This window comes from Stegostoma tigrinum, chromosome 27 (genome assembly GCF_030684315.1).
Source record: "Stegostoma tigrinum isolate sSteTig4 chromosome 27, sSteTig4.hap1, whole genome shotgun sequence".
Lineage (NCBI taxonomy): Eukaryota > Metazoa > Chordata > Chondrichthyes > Orectolobiformes > Stegostomatidae > Stegostoma > Stegostoma tigrinum.
The window spans coordinates 36,959,214-36,978,487 of record NC_081380.1 but is presented as its reverse complement, the minus strand read 5'-3'; the positions used below and the strand labels follow the sequence as shown (position 1 = coordinate 36,978,487).

The window sequence follows — 19,274 nt, the reverse complement described above, 5'->3', positions numbered from 1 at the left end:
ACAGTATGGCAACTGCTGTTCCCAAGACCAAAAGAAGCTACAAGAGGGTTGTGAACACAACCCAATCCCATCATGCAAACCAGCTACCTAGCCGTTGACATCAGTTTTACTTTACACTACCTCAGGAAAGCAACCAGCGTAACCAAAGACCTCTCCCACCCCAGTTATACTCTCTTCCACCCTCCTCCATCGGGCAGAAGATATAAAAGTTTGTATACACACATGAACAGAATCAAAAATAGCTCCTTTTCTGCTAGTATCAAACTTTTGAATGGACCTCTTTAGTGTTAATGTCAATCTATCTCTGCACTTTCTCAGCAGCTGTAACATTGTATCCTCCACTCTTTCTGTTATCCTGATGCACACGTGATCTGCCAGTAACGCATGCAAGACAACACTTATCACGCGTAGCAAGGTACAGTGAAAGTAATTAATCAAATCCAAATCTGCTTCTGAACACCCCCACCACCCCCTGCCTTGTATAGCCATTCTAGCTAAAAATGACACAAGTTTGGTTTGGGAAAGGGTTGGGAAGTGGGGGGGGCACCGTCCAATTTATTTTTATTCAGTTGTGGGATTTGAACAGTGCTGGCTGGCCAGAATTTGTCGTCCAGGCCTAGTTGACCTTGAAGTGGTGGTCAACTGCCTTCCTGGACTGCTGCAGTCCACATGCTGTAGATTGATCCGCAGTGCCCTTAAGGAGGGAATTCCAGGATTCCGACCCAGTGACCGTGAAGGAACAGAAATGTATTTCCAAGTCAGGATGGTTAGTGGCTTGAAGGGGAACTTGCTGATGCTGATGTTCCCATGAATCTGCTCTCCTTGCCCTTCTGAATGGAAGTGGCCATGTGTTTGGAAGGATCTGTCTAAGGATCTTTGGTAAATTTATGCTGTGTTTCTAATAGTACATACTACTACTGAGCGTCAGTGGTATGGGGAGTGGATGTTTAAGGACATGGTGCCAGTCAAGTGGGCTGCTTTGTCCTGGATTGTGTCAAGCTACTTGAATATTGTTGGAGCTGCACTCATCCTGGCAAGTGGGAAATATTTCTTCATACTCCTGACTTGCACTTTGTAGCTGCTGAACAGACGTTTAGAGAGTCAGGAGATGAGTTACTTGCCACAGTATTCCTCGCCTCTGACCTGCTGTTATAGCCACTGTGATTTTTGTGGTGAGTCCAGTTGAGTTTCTAGTCGATGGTAACCCCAAGAATGTTGACAGAGTGGACTCGATGATGGTAACACCATTGAAGGTTAAGAGGTGGTGGTTAGATCATCTCTTATTGGAAATTGTTATTGCTTGGCATTTGTGGAGCGATAATTAGTTGTCACCCCAAGCATGGACATTATTCAGATCTTGTATTTGAACTTGGACTGCTTTAGTATCTGATGTCTTGAATAATGTGATCATTAGTGTATGTCTCCACTTCTGACCTTCTGCTTCCGTCCAGCTTTGGACAGAGGAAAGCATCAGAATTTACAATGCTAAAATGAGCATTAATGCTTTTAAAGTTACCTTCTCACCTTGCAGTGACAACTTTTAATGGGGAAGCTCTACTGCGGTGCTGGCAGAATCTAAATTATGTTTCATTGAGCAGGTTACTGGGGTTTAAATGCTGGATAATCCAACTGTCAACAGTATCTTTGGTCACTTTGAGAATAGATTATAATGGTAATGGATGGTAATTGCCTAATAGTGTGTGTTCTCTATTTGTGTAGCAAGATATCTGTGTTGTTGAGCAGATGCAAGAATTGCAATTATGCTCAAACATTAGGTGCAGCTGATTTTTTTGAAACACAGACCCTCAGCATTATACCTGGATTAATGTCCACACCTGTAGCCTTTGCTATATCCAGCTGACTCTCTTTTTCTTGACAGCACAGTGAATCAAATTTGCTTTAAAACTTGAGATTCTGGGGATTTCAGTGAGGCAGAGATGGATTTTCCTCTTTTGGCCAAAAATAGTAGCAGTCAGCTTTTGTCATTTGCACTGATGTGCTGGCCTATCCAGGCATTTAAGGATATAATGTTTATGGAGCTGCCTCTTTAATTATTCTAATCATTCACCATTTATGATTAATTTGCCAGATCTTGATCTGCTTCCATCTCCTGTCTGGAACTGGAAAAATTCCTCTTTTGCTTCCAATTTCTTCTCACCTCCACCTTGTTTTTCTATCCTTTCTTTGATTCCTCTAGTGGTTAGCACTGCTGCCTCAGCGCTAGGGATCCAGATTCAGTTCCACCCTGGCGACTGCCTGTATGGAGTTTGCACCTTCTCCCCGTGTCTGCGTGGGTTTCCTCCGGATGGTCCAGTTTCCTCCTACAGTCCAAAGATGTGAAGGTTAGGTGGATTGGCCATGCTAAATTGCCCGTAGTATCCAGGGGTGTGTAGCTTAGATGGGTATAGGGGGTGGGTCTGGATGGGATGCTCCAAGTGTCAGTGTGGACTTGTTGGGCCAAAGGGCCTGTTTGCACACTGTAGGGATTCTATGAACTCCCTCAGCTACATTTAACCACACTCCTTTATATGTCACATGGAAAAATGGTCGTGGTTGTTGGAGGTCAGTTATCTCAGCTCCAGGACGTCTTTGCAGGAGTTCCACAGGATAGTGTACTAGGTCCAACCATTTTCAAGTGCTTTATCAATAACCTTCCCTCCAACGGAAGGTCAGAAGTGAGCATATCTGCTGATTGTGTGCAAATGTTCAGCACCATACGAGATGCTTCTGATGCCAGAGCAGCCCATGTTCAAATGCAACAAGATCTAGACTGTATCCAGCCTTGGCCTGATAAGTGGCAACTAACATACATGTCACACAAATGCCAGAAAGTGATTGTCCAATAAGAGACAATCTAAACACTGGCCATTGACATTCAGTGGTGTTACCATGACTGACTTCCCCACTACCAACATCCTGGGAGCTACCATTGACCAGAAACTCAACTGGGATTAGCAGGTAAACTAAGTGGGAACAAGAACAGATCAGAGACGAGGCATATTGTGCGTAATTTACCTCCTGACTGTCATCTACAAGGCACAAGTCAGAAGTGTGATTGAATACTCCTCTTGTCTAGATGGGCACAGGTCCAACAATACTCAAGTTTGACACCATCCAGGACAAAGCATCCTGCTTGATTGGCACCATATCCAGTCTGTCCATCATTGCTCCCTAGTGGAAGTGTTTGCTACCTACAAGATTGGCTGCAGAAATTCACCAAAGATTCTTCGACAGCAGCCTCCAAACTCACGACCACTTCTATTTAGAATGACAAGGGCAATAGATACGTGGAAGCACCACAATCTGCAAGTTCCCCTCCAAGCCATTCGCCATTTTGACTTAAAAGTACATCACTGTTCCTTCATTGCCATTGTGTCAAATTGGAATTCCCTCCCTAATGGCATTGTGGGTCAACTTGCAACATGTGGACTGCGGTGGTTCAAGAAGGCAGTTCACACTACCACCTCAAGGGCATCTCGAGATAGAACATAGACCAATACAGCGCAGAACAGGCCCTTCGGCCCTCGATGTTGCGCCGACCTGTGAGCTAATCTAAGCTCATCCCCCTACACTATCCCATCATTATCCATGTGCTTATCCAGGGACTGTTTAAATGCGCCTAATGTGGGTGTGTTAACTACGTTGCCAGGCAGGGCATTCCATGCCCTTACCACTCCCTGAGTAAAGAACCTGCCTCTGACATCTGTCTTAAATCTATCACCCCTCAATTTGTAGCTATGCCCCCTTGTACAAGCTGACGTCATCATCCTCAGGAAAAAGACCCTCACCGTCCACCCTATCTAATCCTCTGATCATCTTGTATGTCTCTAAATCCCCTCTTAGCCGCCTCCTCTCCAATGAGAACAGACCCAAGTCCCTCAGCCTTTCTTCATAGGGCCTGCACTCCAGACCAAGCAACATCCGGGTAAATCTCTTCTGCACCTTTTCCAATGCTTCCACATCCTTCCTGTAATGGGGCGACCAGAACTGCACGCAATATTCCAGGTGAGGCCGCACTAGCGTTTTGTACAGTTGCAGCATGACATCATGGCTCCGGAACTCAATCCCTCTACCAATAAAACCTAACACACCGTAAGTAGCCTCAACAGCACTATCAACCTGGGTGGCAACTTTCAGGGATCTACGTACATTGGCACCAAGATTCCTCTGCACATCCACACTACCAAGAATCTTCCCATTGACCCAGTATTCTGCCTTGCTATTATTCTTCCCAAAGTGAATCACCTCACATTTATCCGTATTGAACTCCATTTGCCACCTTTCAGCCCAATTCTGCAGTTTATCCAAGTCTCCCTGCAACCTGCTACATTCTTCCACACTGTCCACCATTCCACCAACTTTGGTGTCATCTGCAAACTTACTAACCCATCCACCTATGCCTGTGTCCAAGTCATTTATAAAAATGACAAACAGCAGTGGTCCCAAAACAGATCCTTGAGGCACACCACTGGTAACTGGACTCCAGGCTGAATATTTTCCATCAACCACCACTCGTTGCCTTCTTACAGAAGCCAGTTTCTAGTCCAAACTGCTTAATCTCCCTCAATCCTGTGCCTCTGTATTTTATCCAGTAGCCTACCATGTGGAACCTTATTAAAGGCTTTACTGAAGTCCATGTACACCACGTCAACTGCCCTTCCCTCATCCACATGCTTGGTCACCTTCTCAAAAATCTCAATGAGGTTTGTGAGACACGACCTGCCCTTGACGAATCCATGCTGACTATCTCCAATCAAATTGTTGCTTGCTAGATGATTATAAATCCTATCTCTTATAATCCTTTCCAGAACCTTTCCTACAACAGACATAAGGCTCACAGATCTCTAATTACCTGGGTCATCCCTACTGCCCTTCTTGAACAAGGGCACAACATTTGCAATCCTCCAGTCCTCTGGTACTAAACCTGTAGACAATGAGGACTCAAAGATCAAGTCCAAAGGCTCCGCCACCTCCTCCCCTAGCTTCCCAGACAATCCTTGGGAAAAATCCCATCTGGCCAGTGGATTTATCTACCTTCACACCTTCTAGAATTGATAACACCACCTCCTCCTTACTAACCTTAATCCTTTCAATTCTAGTAGCCTGTAACTCAGTCATCTCCTCTGCAATATTTTCCTGTTCCTCAGTGAAAACAGATGAAAAATAATCGTTTAGCACCTCTCCAATCTCCACAACTTCCCAATTCTATCTTTGACTGGCCCTATTCCTACCCTGGTCATCCTCTTATTCCTCACATACCCATAAAAAGCTTTAGGGTTCTCCTTTATTCTACCTACCAATGTCTGCTCATGTCCTCTTCTTAACTCTCTCTCTTTAAATCCTTGCCAGCTAATCTGTAACTCTCCATCGCCTCATCTGAACAATCACGTCTCATCGTCACAAGCCTCCCTCTTCCGCTTAACAAGAGAAAAAAGATGGCGATAAATTCTGGCCAGTCAGCAGCACCCAGGCCCCACAAGTGAAAAATACAAATTAAAATCACAGGTGTAAGACTTGCCCTTTTATTGCTTGCTTCAATGTCAAAAGCTGCACGTGCTGCTTACAGATGAAGCAGCAATATACTTGTAACTGTTTCAACGTATCCAGTTATATTCTCTGCTCATAATGCAGGGCCCCTATTTGGTTGACTAAACTAAAAGCTTTGTGACACACCTCTGTTCAGTGTTCCAGTGTTGGTTGCCATTCCCGTAAAGCATCTTGCTTGCATTTTTGTCCTCTTCTAATGAAGCCCAAGATAACTTGGAGGTACAACAATTTCTTTTCCAGCCTTCTCAGCACAGCATAGAGTTCACCAACTTTTTCCCCTTGTGCCAGGCTGCGTCTAGTTCACGTGTTTTTACTCTGCGGTGACTCTTATCCTGCTATTAAAATCTACTGTGGGTCACTACACTGTCTTTCTCGACAACCATTGCTGTCTCCTTTTCTTTTCGTTCTGTTATATCATTGCCTAGCATTCTGTTATCTCCCTTGCCTTCCAACCTTAGTAACATTTTTCTCACTACTCTTCTCCCCATTTGTGCCCCCTCCTTACACACACAACATCTCTGCATCACTTCAGTTTTGAACAGTAGTCATATTGGACTTGGGTATAAATTATAGTTTTTCTCTCAGCACAGATGCTATCAAGCCTGTTAAATTTCTCCATATTTTTTTTAAAAATGTTGATCTCCAGCATTCACAAGATTTTGCTTTTGCTTTTTCATCTGAATTGCTGGTGGTGGAAATACCTTAGCACTGTACATAATGTAACAAGTTTGTTTAGCATGCACCTCATTTCTGATATGCCTGTTGCTGCTGCTTGTACATGCTTCCTGTGCCCCTTTCGAACAAAAGTTGGCTGTTTGGTTTGCTGGTAATGAAAAAGGGCATGTTGCACCGTGTAGTCATGGTTGATCATGAGTACAATTTTGTTGTTATCCTATAATGACTCATGGATGTCTGCTGTAGAGCTGCTCAATCTGTAATGGATGTATCCCATTTAGCATGGTGGGAGTATTCAGTATGCAAATGGAACTCTAGCATAGGGTCATGCAAAGGCATGAATTGGAAACAGTTGGTAGGATATTTGCCTCCACAAACCTGCTCCAAAATGTGATAAGATTGTGGCTGATACGACGTTGACTTCAGTACCACTTTTTCTCATCTACCCCCATACCCTTTTGCACCTGTCAGTCTATCTATCTACATCTACATCAAAATATTCAATAACTCAGCCTCCACTGCTCCCTGGAGAAGAGATTTCCACAGACCTGACAAAACAAAAACATCTCATCTTTCTAATATTGGAGGACCCCTATTTTCTAAAACAGTTGCTGTGCTCAGTGCTGCCTTGAAAATGCATCTGCAACAGGCAGATTTGATAGGAACCTGTATAGTAGATTTTTCTGTATTAGTTGTCTCATCAGCTACTGCTGGCCCACTCTGTGTTAGGTCCTTTGGTGCCAAACCAGCTAATTTAACAGTGATTCAGCTGTGCAACATTTGGAAATGGACAATGAAGTTCCCACCTGGAATGAGTGGCAAAGGCAAAAAAGGTGCTTTCTCCAAGTGTTCAGCAGTCACTGTACCTTGTTGGTAGTAAGTAATGCTTTGTTCCCTTGTCCATCTTTGAATTTGTACAATCTATGTAATTTTGAGTGCTTTTTTTCATTAGATGTTGATTCTAACGGTCTGTCCAGTTCTATCTCAAACCAATTGAGCGTCTTGCCAAACTATTTCAGAAAGCAGCTGTATCAACCGCTTTGCATTAGTATGGTGTTTCACATAGCCAGTCTGAGTAATGATGGCAGATTTCCTTTCTTAAATGGCAGGGAATCAATTTGAATTTAAAACAATCTGGAATTCAATTTTGGGGTCAACTGGCAATTTCTAGTAAATTAAACTTAGTTGTTGTCCTGTTAAATGTTTTTGTAATGTTTTGAATTTTTTAAATGCAAGTAAAACCTTTTAATGACCATATTTTTGTGTCTGATTAAGCTAGTTATTTATTGCAATTATCAGCATTTTTAAAAAGTGCATTAAAACCTTGGAGCAAATATAGAATAAATAATGGAATTGTCATTATGTAACAGCAGTGACTTTGCTTATGTGGATGATCTGGAATATTTGATGGCAGCCCAAATTACTGCGGCAGATAAATAACACTAGCTCAGTCAGGTTCTATCTAATGAGATTTAGTAATTGTTGTGTGCTCTCCTAATACTATACTGGTCATTTGTAGTATGACATATTTAGTAAAATGTACTCAGTAGTGCTACCACTATTCTTTGAGTTAGTGATCGTTGTAAAACTAATACAAACTCTAAGGACTGTATGACACAGTTGGCAGTTGTACTTATTCTGTCAAATAAGATTCTGAAAATGGGATGAAGGTGATTGGAAAAAAAAACACCTAGGGTTTACATTCATCTCTGCTTGTCAATATGGTGGTGTTAATAACTTTATGGTGTGATTAAGAAAGATGGTTCTGTGCCTTCAAGGTAACTTATAAAATTCATATTTTCCAATGCAGGTCAGTAACGGATCCTAGGGATGGAAAGAGAGTTGCACTCAAAAAGATGCCCAACGTCTTCCAGAATCTAGTTTCCTGCAAGAGGGTCTTCCGTGAGCTGAAGATGCTTTGCTTTTTCAAACATGATAATGTAAGTGAGTTTAAAATGTGAAAATAAATGGAGTGGAAAAACAATTATGGAAACTTATTCCATGCATTGGATTAATGTTCCGAAGCACATAAGTAACAAACTTCTTTCGTAGTTCAGTCATTCCAAAATGGATATCAAATGCGCATTGAATTTTTAAAAAAAACTGGGATATGTTCGTTTCTACCCTTTTTTTTCATGATAAGATGCATTGTTTGTGCAGTGTATGCATTGATTCTTGCATATAGATAAATAAACTGTTTCTAATTGCAACCTGGGAAGTTCTATTAATTCTGTGCATTTCCTTTTAGAATTTTTGTTTCTTTATCCCGTGGACTAGGTTTTAAACAATAAAGGATCATTATAATTTATCTTCAGCTGATAATTCATTTGTTTTTATTGCTGATGTCTAGGTTTATCATGTGACCATAAATTTAAAAAACTAATGTGCTAGAAATACTCAAGACTGGCAGCATTTGTGGAAAGAAACTGTTAATTCTGCTGGTCGATTAATCTCAGTATCATTAAGTTTGTTTTGTATGGTATTGTTGCTTTTTAAATTAAATTAATCAAAATTAAACCGCCACTTTTTTGATTCTAGATGCAATGTCTCGTAACATGTGAGATTGCTCTGCATTCTATGAATGAGGATCCCTAACTTTGCATTGAACTTACGTGAAAACCATTTTGTCTTCTAGCACCTGATAACGTTTGTGGTCTGAGAGAAATGCAAGAGCGAAAGACTTGTGATTGGATTTCTGTTGAAAGCGAGTGGCAGAAGTCAGTCTTCGAGAACGTTGAAAGTGAAAGTTGTTGAAATCAATCAAAATCAATTTTGTTGCATTAATAATCCTTTATTTATTTGCCCTCTGGTTGGAGTTGCTATTGAGGATGCATTTTTATGTTTTCTTGATTACGCTGGAAAGATAATGGATGTATTTCCTTGAGCATTTGTTGGTGATAATGTTTATAGAGGACAGTATATTGGGTGGGATGTCCCAGGAACTTCAATCAACATCAAAGAAGGAACAGATGTTTGAAGATGGTGTTCGCACAGCATTACCGCTGTTGCCGTTCATTGGTGAAGGTCATAGGGATAAGAGTGCCATCGATTCGTGAGATGCTGAAATGTAGCTTGTAGATTGTGTAATACAGCCAGGGGTAATGTATCTTAGCCAGTAGTAGTGATTCCAGTCATATGAATTTCTGTCATGGCTGTTAACCTTAAGTATTGTACTTGTGTAGGAAATAGAATCTTACCAAGGGGAGGTCGAGGCATCCATGGCTGATGAGGGAAGTCAGACTGTATAAAAGCAAAAGAAAGTGTATGCAATGTGGTGAAGACTAGTGGGAAGCCTTTTTAAAAACCAGCAGAGGACAAGTGAAAAAGCAATAAGGATAGAGAAGATGAAATAAGAGGGTAACCTATCTGCTAATATAAAAGATGATTGCAAGAGTTTTGTTAAGATGTATAAAAGGCAAGGGTGCGTGTTGAACCACTGGAAAATGTGGCTGGAGAAGTAGTAAAGGGAACAAAAATGGTGGAACTGAATAGGTATTTTGTGTCCATTTTCACAGAGGAATGCAGCAGCATCCTTTAATAGCAGACGTTCAAATGAGTCAGGGTAGAGGTGAGTATAGTGGCCATCACTATGGAGAAAGTACTGTGGAAACTGAAATGTCTGAAGTCAGATAAGTCATTTGGACCAGATGATCTACACTTCAGAGTTTGAAGGAGATGGCTGAGGAGATCTTAGAGGCACTGGATTTGGAGTGTTTTAGTGGACTGGAAAATGGCTAATCCACCACCCTTGTATAAGAAGGGAGGGCAAGGCAGGCAACTGTCAGCTGGTTAGCCTGACCTCAGTCATTGGTAAGATTTTAGAGTTCAGTGCTAGGGATGCGATTACAGAGTACTTGGAAGTGCATAGTAAAACAAGGCTGAACAAGCGCAGCTTCTTCATGGTGTGAATGGCCTAATTCAGCTCATTTATCTTAACTATTTAAGCTCCTGCCTCTGTTTGACTTTGCTATCTTTCCTTTTCATACACCTACAGTCCTTTTTATCTTGCTGGTATACATTCTGAATCCCTTCTGTTCTGAGTTTCTCAATTCCGAATTGTTTACTCCCCTTAGGCTTACTGCTACTTTTGTGGTGTCTGAATGTATCCCACCTCCTTTGATCTAAAGCAGTTGTTAACCATCATTGATTCACCTTTCCCATCAGTTGTTTGTGCCAAAAAAGTGTATATCTGCTGTAGACTATAAAGTAGTTTTTTGCATACAGGCTGTTTCCTGTCAACCTTCAAATTTTTGTATTTTCTTAACCCACCATAACCAACTTTCCATTCATAGATTTATATTTTCTATTTAGCTTTAGGCCCTTCAAAATGAATTGATCACATTCAAACTTTGGGTGAAGTTTTATCAAATTATCATCAAACTCACTCAAAGGCTCATTACACAATACTACGTCTGAAGTGACCCAATCCTTGATTTGTTCTTGAGCATACTTACGGTGTAAATAATCTTAAATTAAATGCAAGTGCAGAACTGATCAGATTTTTACAAAGGTATTGATAATTAAAAATCTCCACTCACTCAATTCCCACGTACTCACATTGAAAATTGCACTCTACTTCCCAAAATTGGGTTCCATAATCCTTGGATTGAGGAAAAGCTTCAGCAAGGCTTCATGTTCTTAATTTATGAGAGCTCCCGTGGGCTGAGTTTGCATCTGTTCACTGTTTTTGACAAGAATAGAGAAGCAGTGAAATCAAAGTGGCTTAAAATGATTGTACATGATTCTGTTCCTGATATTCATGCCTGCAAACAGGCAGGTAAGTTCCAACTGGAAATAAGCATGTGCTTTATTAATATGAAATCTGGGAATGATGTTTGAAGGACCCTGATACCATTCTGAATTCCTTTAGGTACGCAGGACTTGTCAAGAGGAAGAAATTAGCAGAAATTGTTGGCAGTTTAAAGTTATTAGAGTCATACTGAAAGCATTTATATGTTTTTATTTAATTAATTGTAGGCAACGACCTATTAACTTGTTCTTGTCCATTAGTCGCAGACTTTAAGCTGGTACATGGTGGGGAGGACTCAAAAGTTGATTCAGTTCAAAATCCAGTAACAGATCAGAATAAAGAAACAGTTATATCTCATACTTAGGTACGGTGGGTAATGGCAAAACTATAAGTGCATTGATTAAACTAGAAGAGAGTAAGAATAAACAGATGACTGAAGCTTCAGTGCTAAGGGACAAGGCAGAGTAGAATGTGTGGCCCAAATAAAAGTTGGACATACAAATGCTTGGAGTATAAAGAATAAATTAACTGAGCTACAGACACAGATTCAACTAGATTATGATACAATAGTCATTACTAAGACATGGCTGCACAATGGCCAAGATTGAGAACAAAAATACCGTATACCAGGTTATCAAACTTGCAGGATAGATAGGAAAAATGGCAGAGAATGTGGTGTAGCATTACTAATTAGAAACAAAATGACTTTAGTGGTGGCAGAGGATATAATGAGGGAAAAGCATTTAGTGGAGAACATACGAGTTGAACTGAGAAAGAATAAAGAATCTAAAACCTAATGGGTGTTGTGAATAGACACTGGTAGTAGCCTTGAAGTACTAGATTGTATACGTGCAGAAATAAGGCAGGTTTGTAGCAAAGCCAAAATCGTATTAAAAGGGGGCTCTTAGATTTAGGAGAGGCAGATAACCTGTTGTGAAGGTAGTGAATTTCTACAAGCGTGTCCAAGAAAGTTTCCTACATCAGTATATCCTGGATGCAACAAGGGAGCAAGCAGTATTGGATTTAGTAATGAATAATGAGCCAGATTTAATTAGTAACCAAATTGTGCATGGGTGCTTCCCAAATAATGATCATTAATGATCAGGTTCAGTGTAGTGTTTGAAAGTGGAATACATTAATTAGCCACTACAGTTTAGGTAATTTAGATAAGGTTGACTTTTTAATGAGATGAGACAGACTGTTTACAATAAACTGGAAAATCTGCTAATGGGTAAAACAAAATTGGGAGATGCATGAGGGAATGTTTAATCCAATACACAGCCAGTTTGTACTCGTGCAATGGTATGGTCCCTGCTTCTGAGCTAGGAGGCCCAGGTTCAAGATCTATCTGCTCCAGAAGTGTGTAATAACATCTCTGCACATTTAATTAGAAAATATCTACAGCTCTGAAATGAAAAAGCTCCACTTCACAGAAAAAAAACAGACAACTTGAGATGAGGGGCAACATAAAACTAAAAGAGAGGGCTTAGAAAAATGTAGAAAACAGCACAGATACTGTTGAATGGGTAAAATGCAAAGACCAGCAATAGGATATGAAGCAGTTTAAAGAGCTGAAGGGGATTTTTTTTGGAAGGAAATTTGCAAGGGATATCAAAATCCATTTTAAAAGTTTCTAGTTACATAGGAGGTGGTGTAATGTTGGCCTACTAAAGACTGACAACACCTCCACTTTCAATGACTGGGAAAATGACAGACATTTTGAATAATTACTTTGTCTCAGTATTTGCTACAGAAAAGGAGGATAGCTTAATGGAAACCCTGAGAAAATTGTGGACAACAGACTGAATATAATTAATGTAAATAAAACATTAATTCCATTAATTTCCTCTTTATCAATGTTACAAATCCTGGATGTGATGGTTTCTATCAAGGATGTTGAAGGAAGTGAAGAGCACATTTTAGACATCCTAACAATGATCTGAGTTCCCAAGATATGGGAACTGTCCCTCTGCATGGAAAATTACACCTGTCACTCCACTTTTTAAGAAGGGGAATTGCAGACCTGTTAACATAACATCAATGATGGAGAAATCATTGGCATCTAGCCAAGGATAGGGTAACTAAACAGCTTGAAAGTTTTCAGTTGATCAGGATGAACCAGCATGGATTCATGACTGGTAGATCATGCCTGACAAACATCTTTGAATTTTTTTGAAGCTGTGACTAAGGAAGTGGTCGGGATATTTGTATGGATTTTGGTTATTTGGATTTCCAGAATGCGTTTAATAAACTTCCATGTAAGTGTATTAATCAAGGTAGAAGCCCATGGAATTGAGGGCAGATGTGCTGACATGGCTGGGCAATTTGTTGAGCAGCAGGCAACAAAAAGTAGGGTAGATACCAAATTGACAGGATGTGACTAGAGGTGTCCTACAGGATCAGTGTTAGGATCTCCATTATTCTCAATTTTAAAAATTTGGATGATAGCATAGAAAGTCGCCACTAAATTTGCTGGTGACACAGCTAGGTGGCATTGTAGATGAAAACATTACATTGCAAAGTGATAGTGGTAGACTAGGCGAAAGAAGTATGAGGTTATCCATTTTGGACTGAAAAAGATCGTATGAAGGTAAGTACAATGGGTGTCTGAAGAGGTATTTAAAATGCCATCAGGTAGTGTAGGTAATAATCAAGAAAGGTATGGAATGTTGGCTTTTACATCCAGAGGACTGGAGTATAAGGATGCAGAAGTTACGTTGCAGTTACAGAAGCCTGGTTAGACATCACCACCACCCAGCCGAAGTACAGTCAACGGATTTGGGCACCGTGCTATAAGAACTATATAATGGGCTTGGAGAAACACAATGTAGGTTTACACGAATGATACCTGAACTTGGGTTAAGTTAAAATGGGAGATTGTACAAATTTGTCTTTTTTTTCCCCTTCCGTAAGGTTAAGGGGTGATCTGATCGAAGACTTCAAGATTCTTAGACCTTTGTGAATAGAGGTGGGGATGTTTTGATGTTGTACAGGATGCTGGTGAGGTATCTTTTGGAGTACTGTGCACAGTTCTGGTTGCCCTGTTCATAGGAACGATATTATTAAACTGGAGAGGGTTCAGAAGAGATTTACCAAGTTGTTTCTGGGAATGGAGAGTTTGAGATATAAAAATAGGCTGGGAAAGCTGGGACTTTTACACTGAAGCATAGGAGGGGTGACCTTTATTGAGGCTTATAATCATGAGGGGAATAGATAAGGTGGCTGATGTGTGTTGTTTCCCTAGGGTGACGGGAGTTCAGAATTTGGTGGTGGGGGGGGGAATCATATTTTGAAGATGTGAGGATAAAAGTTTTAAAAAGGACATGAGGGGCAACTTTTTAATACAGTACTTTGTGTGTGGAATGAACTACCAAACATCTGTTTCCATACTTATAACTCTGCGATTCTGTGTCAACTGGAAAAGACAGAAGATAATAAACTATTTCCACTGGGGATTCTAGAACTAGGGGGCACTATAAAAATTACCAACAAGAGATGTTAGGAAGCATTTCCACACAAGTTGGTAGATGGCTGGAAATCACTTGTGCAAATGGCAACAGATGTTGGATCAGTTGTTTGTTTTAAATCAGAAAGAAGCTGTTATTAGCAAAGTTATTAAGGGACATGGGCCAAAGGCAGGTGTAAGGAATTAAGCCACAGATCAGCTGTGTTGGTGTCAACACACCAGGCTATAGTCCAACAGGTTTATTTGAAATCACAAGCTCTTAGAGTGCTCAAGATAACAAAGTGTGGAGCTGGATGAACACAGCAGGCCAAGCAGCATCTTGGGAGCACAAAAGCTGACTTCATCAGAAGGGTCTAGGCCTGAAACGTCAGCTTTTGTGCACCTAAGCTGCTGCTTGGCCTGCTGTGTTCATCTAGCTCCACACTTTGTTATTGTGAATTCTCTAGCATCTGCAGTTCCCATCAGCTCTTGGAGTGCTCTTCCTTTGTCAGGTGAGGTCAGGCGAAGTAGTGCTTCAAAAGTTTGTGATTTCAAATAAACCTTTTGGACTATAACCTAGTGTCGTGTGATTTCTGATTTTGTCCATCCCAGTCCAATACTGGGACTTCCACATCATTGGAACCGGCTAAAGGGACTGAATGGCCTACTTCTGTTCCCATAATTTCCCCTCAAATTCCCCCACCCTTAATTGTTGAGATCCTTCAGTTCCCCATAACTATTAAATTAACACCCAAACATGAACGTGACCTTCATTCTCCTTTCCCATCACAATTGATCTGTTCATCCTTGCGAACTGAGCACCGCATAAAAGAAAATTAAAGTCCCATGTAATATTGTGAACACAACACAAGGCTCCACTGTGGTGTTCTGTAGGTCAGTACTTTCTGTTATGAAGAGTCTTTTGATAAAAGCCACAGTAAAATGCTGGAGGATTGCTAGAACCTATGGAAACTGGTGTCAGCATTTTTTTTTGTTTTCTGAGATTTTCTTGGCTGCTTTCTGATTTTTGGAGGGTATTTTTTGGCTTTTAAAGCCTCTTTTTTTTCATTCTCTCAAACTCATTTAATGGGTGAGGTCGGCATGTAACAATATCTTGCGCAGAAGCAGAATTTATCAATATCTTCAATTATCAATTCTTGATTAAATTCAAAGCCACAACACCTACCTCGCTTTCTTCTATGTAAATTGACATAGACAACGGGCATACATTAACAAAATTCTTTCAAAATTACAGACCCAATTCTGCGCCAAAACCAATCATCTTAAACAAACCTTACATAGCTAAAGCAACTTACAACTGATGTGTTTCAATTGCATATACCACCAACCTGTTAGTTATTACATTCCCTTGACTCTTTTAATTGTTTGGTTCATGTTAATTTCTTCACTTTAGATGCCTGGCTTAGCCTGTCTAGTTGTAAAATATATTGTAATTTGATTTCAACCTTTCATGAGTATAATGGTCCAGATTTTGCAGTGAAGAGTAGCACTACTTACACCGTTACTGTCTATCTTAAACTTTGTGTTTTTGCTCTGGGTTTTGCATAGATTAGACAACCAAAGCAGTGCATTGTCCTGTAAGGGAAACCTTTAATCCATTTGAACAGTCTATATAACTGTGTATCTCAGCCAGTTAGAGTTAAGGATTTGTGTTGATACTTGCAGAATCTGAACGAGGAGGTGCAAGTTTAAATAGTTAATTCAATGTCAGATCATGTGTAAAGTGATACAAAGATGGTAGGGAAAGAGAAGTGCAGAATTGTTAGGTTTTTTTAATTTGTGTTCTATCTCCAGCTAATGTCAAATGAGATCCCAGAATGAAGCCTGTCTTGATAGATCCTACATTTAGAACATAGAACATAGAACATAGAACAGTACAGCACAGAACAGGCCCTTCAGCCCACAATGTTGTGCCGACCATTGATCCTCATGGATGCACCCTCAAATTTCTGTGACCATATGCATGTCCAGCAGTCTCTTAACTGACCCCAATGACCTTGCTTCCACAACTGCTGCTGGCAACGCATTCCATGCTCTCACAACTCTCTGCGTAAAGAACCTGCCTCTGACATCCCCTCTATACTTTCCACCAACCAGCTTAAAACTATGACCCCTCGTGCTAGCCATTTCTGCCCTGGGAAATAGTCTCTGGCTATCGACTCTATCTATGCCTCTCATTACCTTGTATACCTCAATTAGGTCCCCTCTCCTCCTCCTTTTCTCCAATGAAAAGAGACCGAGCTCAGTCAACCTCTCTTCATAAGATAAGCCCTCCAGTCCAGGCAGCATCCTGGTAAACCTCCTCTGAACCCTCTCCAAAGCATCCACATCTTTCCTATAATAGGGCGCCCAGAACTGGACGCAGTATTCCAAGTGCGGTCTAACCAAAGTTTTATAGAGCTGCAACAAGATCTCACGACTCTTAAACTCAATCCCCCTGTTAATGAAAGCCAAAACACCATATGCTTTCTTAACAACCCTGTCCACTTGGGTGGCCATTTTAAGGGATCTATGTATCTGCACACCAAGATCCCTCTGTTCCTCCACGCTGCCAAGAATCCTATCCTTAATCCTGTACTCAGCTTTCAAATTCGACCTTCCAAAATGCATCACCTCGCATTTATCCAGGTTGAACTCCATCTGCCACCTCTCAGCCCATCTCTGCATCCTGTCAATGTCCCGCTGCAGCCTACAACAGCCCTCTACACTGTCAACGACACCTCTGACCTTTGTGTCATCTGCAAACTTGCTGACCCATCCTTCAATTCCCTCGTCCAAGTCATTAATAAAAATTACAAACAGTAGAGGCCCAAGGACAGAGCCCTGTGGAACCCCACTCACCACTGACTTCCAGGCAGAATATTTTCCTTCTACTACCACTCGCTGTCTTCTGTTGGCCAGCCAATTCTGTATCCAAGCAGCTAAGTTCCCCTGTATCCCATTCCTCCTGACCTTCTGAATGAGCCTTCCATGGGGAACCTTATCAAATGCCTTACTGAAGTCCATATACACCACATCCACAGCTCGACCCTCATCAACCTTACTAGTCACATCCTCAAAAAACTCGATAAGGTTTGTAAGGCATGACCTACCCCTCTCAAAGCCGTGTTGACTGTATTTCTGTAGTTGCTCATTGAAATATGTCGTTTGACAAGACAAAATAACTTGCGAAAAGAAACAAAGCTATAGGTCAAAAGACTGTTAAATCTTAAAACAAACACACAGACAAGATTTCCACTTGTTTCCAAATATTGTCCATTTCAGAGACAGAAGTACACATTCATGTTGGCTTTTTAAATCTATCTTCACGTTTCCAGTTTCTCTCCCTCAGCGTTGCTGAGATATCTTTAAATGATTCCCTTGAATCTGTTAGCACAGACTTTTCTTAATGGAGGATTTCTATCCAAACTCTCCTGGCTTTGAAGCTTTACAGGTTATAAATCATTTTTGCTGAAGTGACTGGTTCCCCTGAACTGGAAAATTTCTTTGTTTTCTTTCTTGGAGAAACTAGTCTACATTCAGAACTAAAATGAGTTCTTCTGACTAAAACTTTGAACTTTCTATTCTGAAGTCAAATCTGAATTAATTGTTTTAATATGTTTATCTGATTTTTTTTTTCTTAAAAAAACAGTCTAAACATTTTATCAATTTAACACCACAGGGGTTCTCCCAGGCTTTGACTGCAATTCTGCACCATTTAGAAATAATGTATGTAAGTCTCTGTCCAAATGACACTGATGTTTTACAAAACAATTGCTCTCAAAATCCGACTAGAATCTATTTGCCTATATTTTAAAATCGAAATCCAAAAAATGTTAAAAATACATATTTGTACAGATATGCATTGTACATATTTTGCAGTATCTTTTTAAAATTTTCAATAATTACAAGCTAGAGGACTGCAATTCTAAATTTGTTGATTTTCAGTATTGGATAAATTGACTAATGATTAGGACTTATAAAATTACTTTCACCAGGAATGACTAATCTTTAAATAATTTTGGAAAGTTTAGGGTATCAATCATGTAAATCCTGCAGCTTTTCCTTTTGTATTTTGACATGGTGTGTCTTAGTCTACTTTAACAAAGCTACTGGAGGAAGGAGGCAAGCCTGACGGTCTCTCCCTGATTTATTTATTAACTATGTGCATTTATCAAAAGCTGCTGTGTGTAACTCTAGATGGCAAGCACTGATAACTCCTATTTGTAATTACAAAATCTAGGCCGATGTCTATTGGTTAATCTATTTCAGCATAGAGAACAAGTATTTGTGAATTGCATGGGAAAATGTTCTGACACTGAAATACATCCAAACTTTTTTAAAAGATGAGTTTCAAACCCTAGCCTATATAAAAACTGCAATTATTTAATGTTAAATTATAAATCTGAATTGTTGAAATACATCTGCCAAATTTTATTAAGTTTTCATAGATGCCATTGCATGCCTTTTTAATGGGTTAAGAACTTTTGGAAGAAGCAACGAGCATTTAGAACTCGAGCTGTCAACAATAAAATGACTAGCATTTGCAGATTGTCGCAGCCTGGCAATCTTTAGCTCAAGAATGTAACGCGTTAATCTTGTATTGTTAAAATAAATGTTTCAGTTATCATTGTAATAGAGGAAACATCACAAGTTTTAAGCTTGGATCTGCAGAATTGAAAGCTCTTTTTTAAAGTTGTTTTCAAAAGAGGGAATTTACTTCATACAAATGAAGGCTTTGAATGTAGCTAAAAGTAATTCTCAGATGTTTTTAAACATTTTAATTTCAACAGTACTGATGGCACCTGAAAGCAGGTCATCAAATACCACCCAGAGGAGATGCCTGAAACAGCTGTG

General features: G+C 40.1%; 1 protein-coding gene across 1 annotated transcript in view; it reads left to right on the top strand.

The window, feature by feature from the left end:
- Nucleotides 1-19,274, top strand: part of nlk2 (nemo-like kinase, type 2) — a 170,203-nt gene that overhangs the window by 71,493 nt on the left and 79,436 nt on the right. Inside the window, exon 2 of the mRNA XM_048557087.2 lies at nt 8,033-8,162. Coding sequence (XP_048413044.2) covers nt 8,033-8,162 — 130 coding nt within the window. The remainder of the gene's footprint in view (nt 1-8,032; nt 8,163-19,274) is intronic.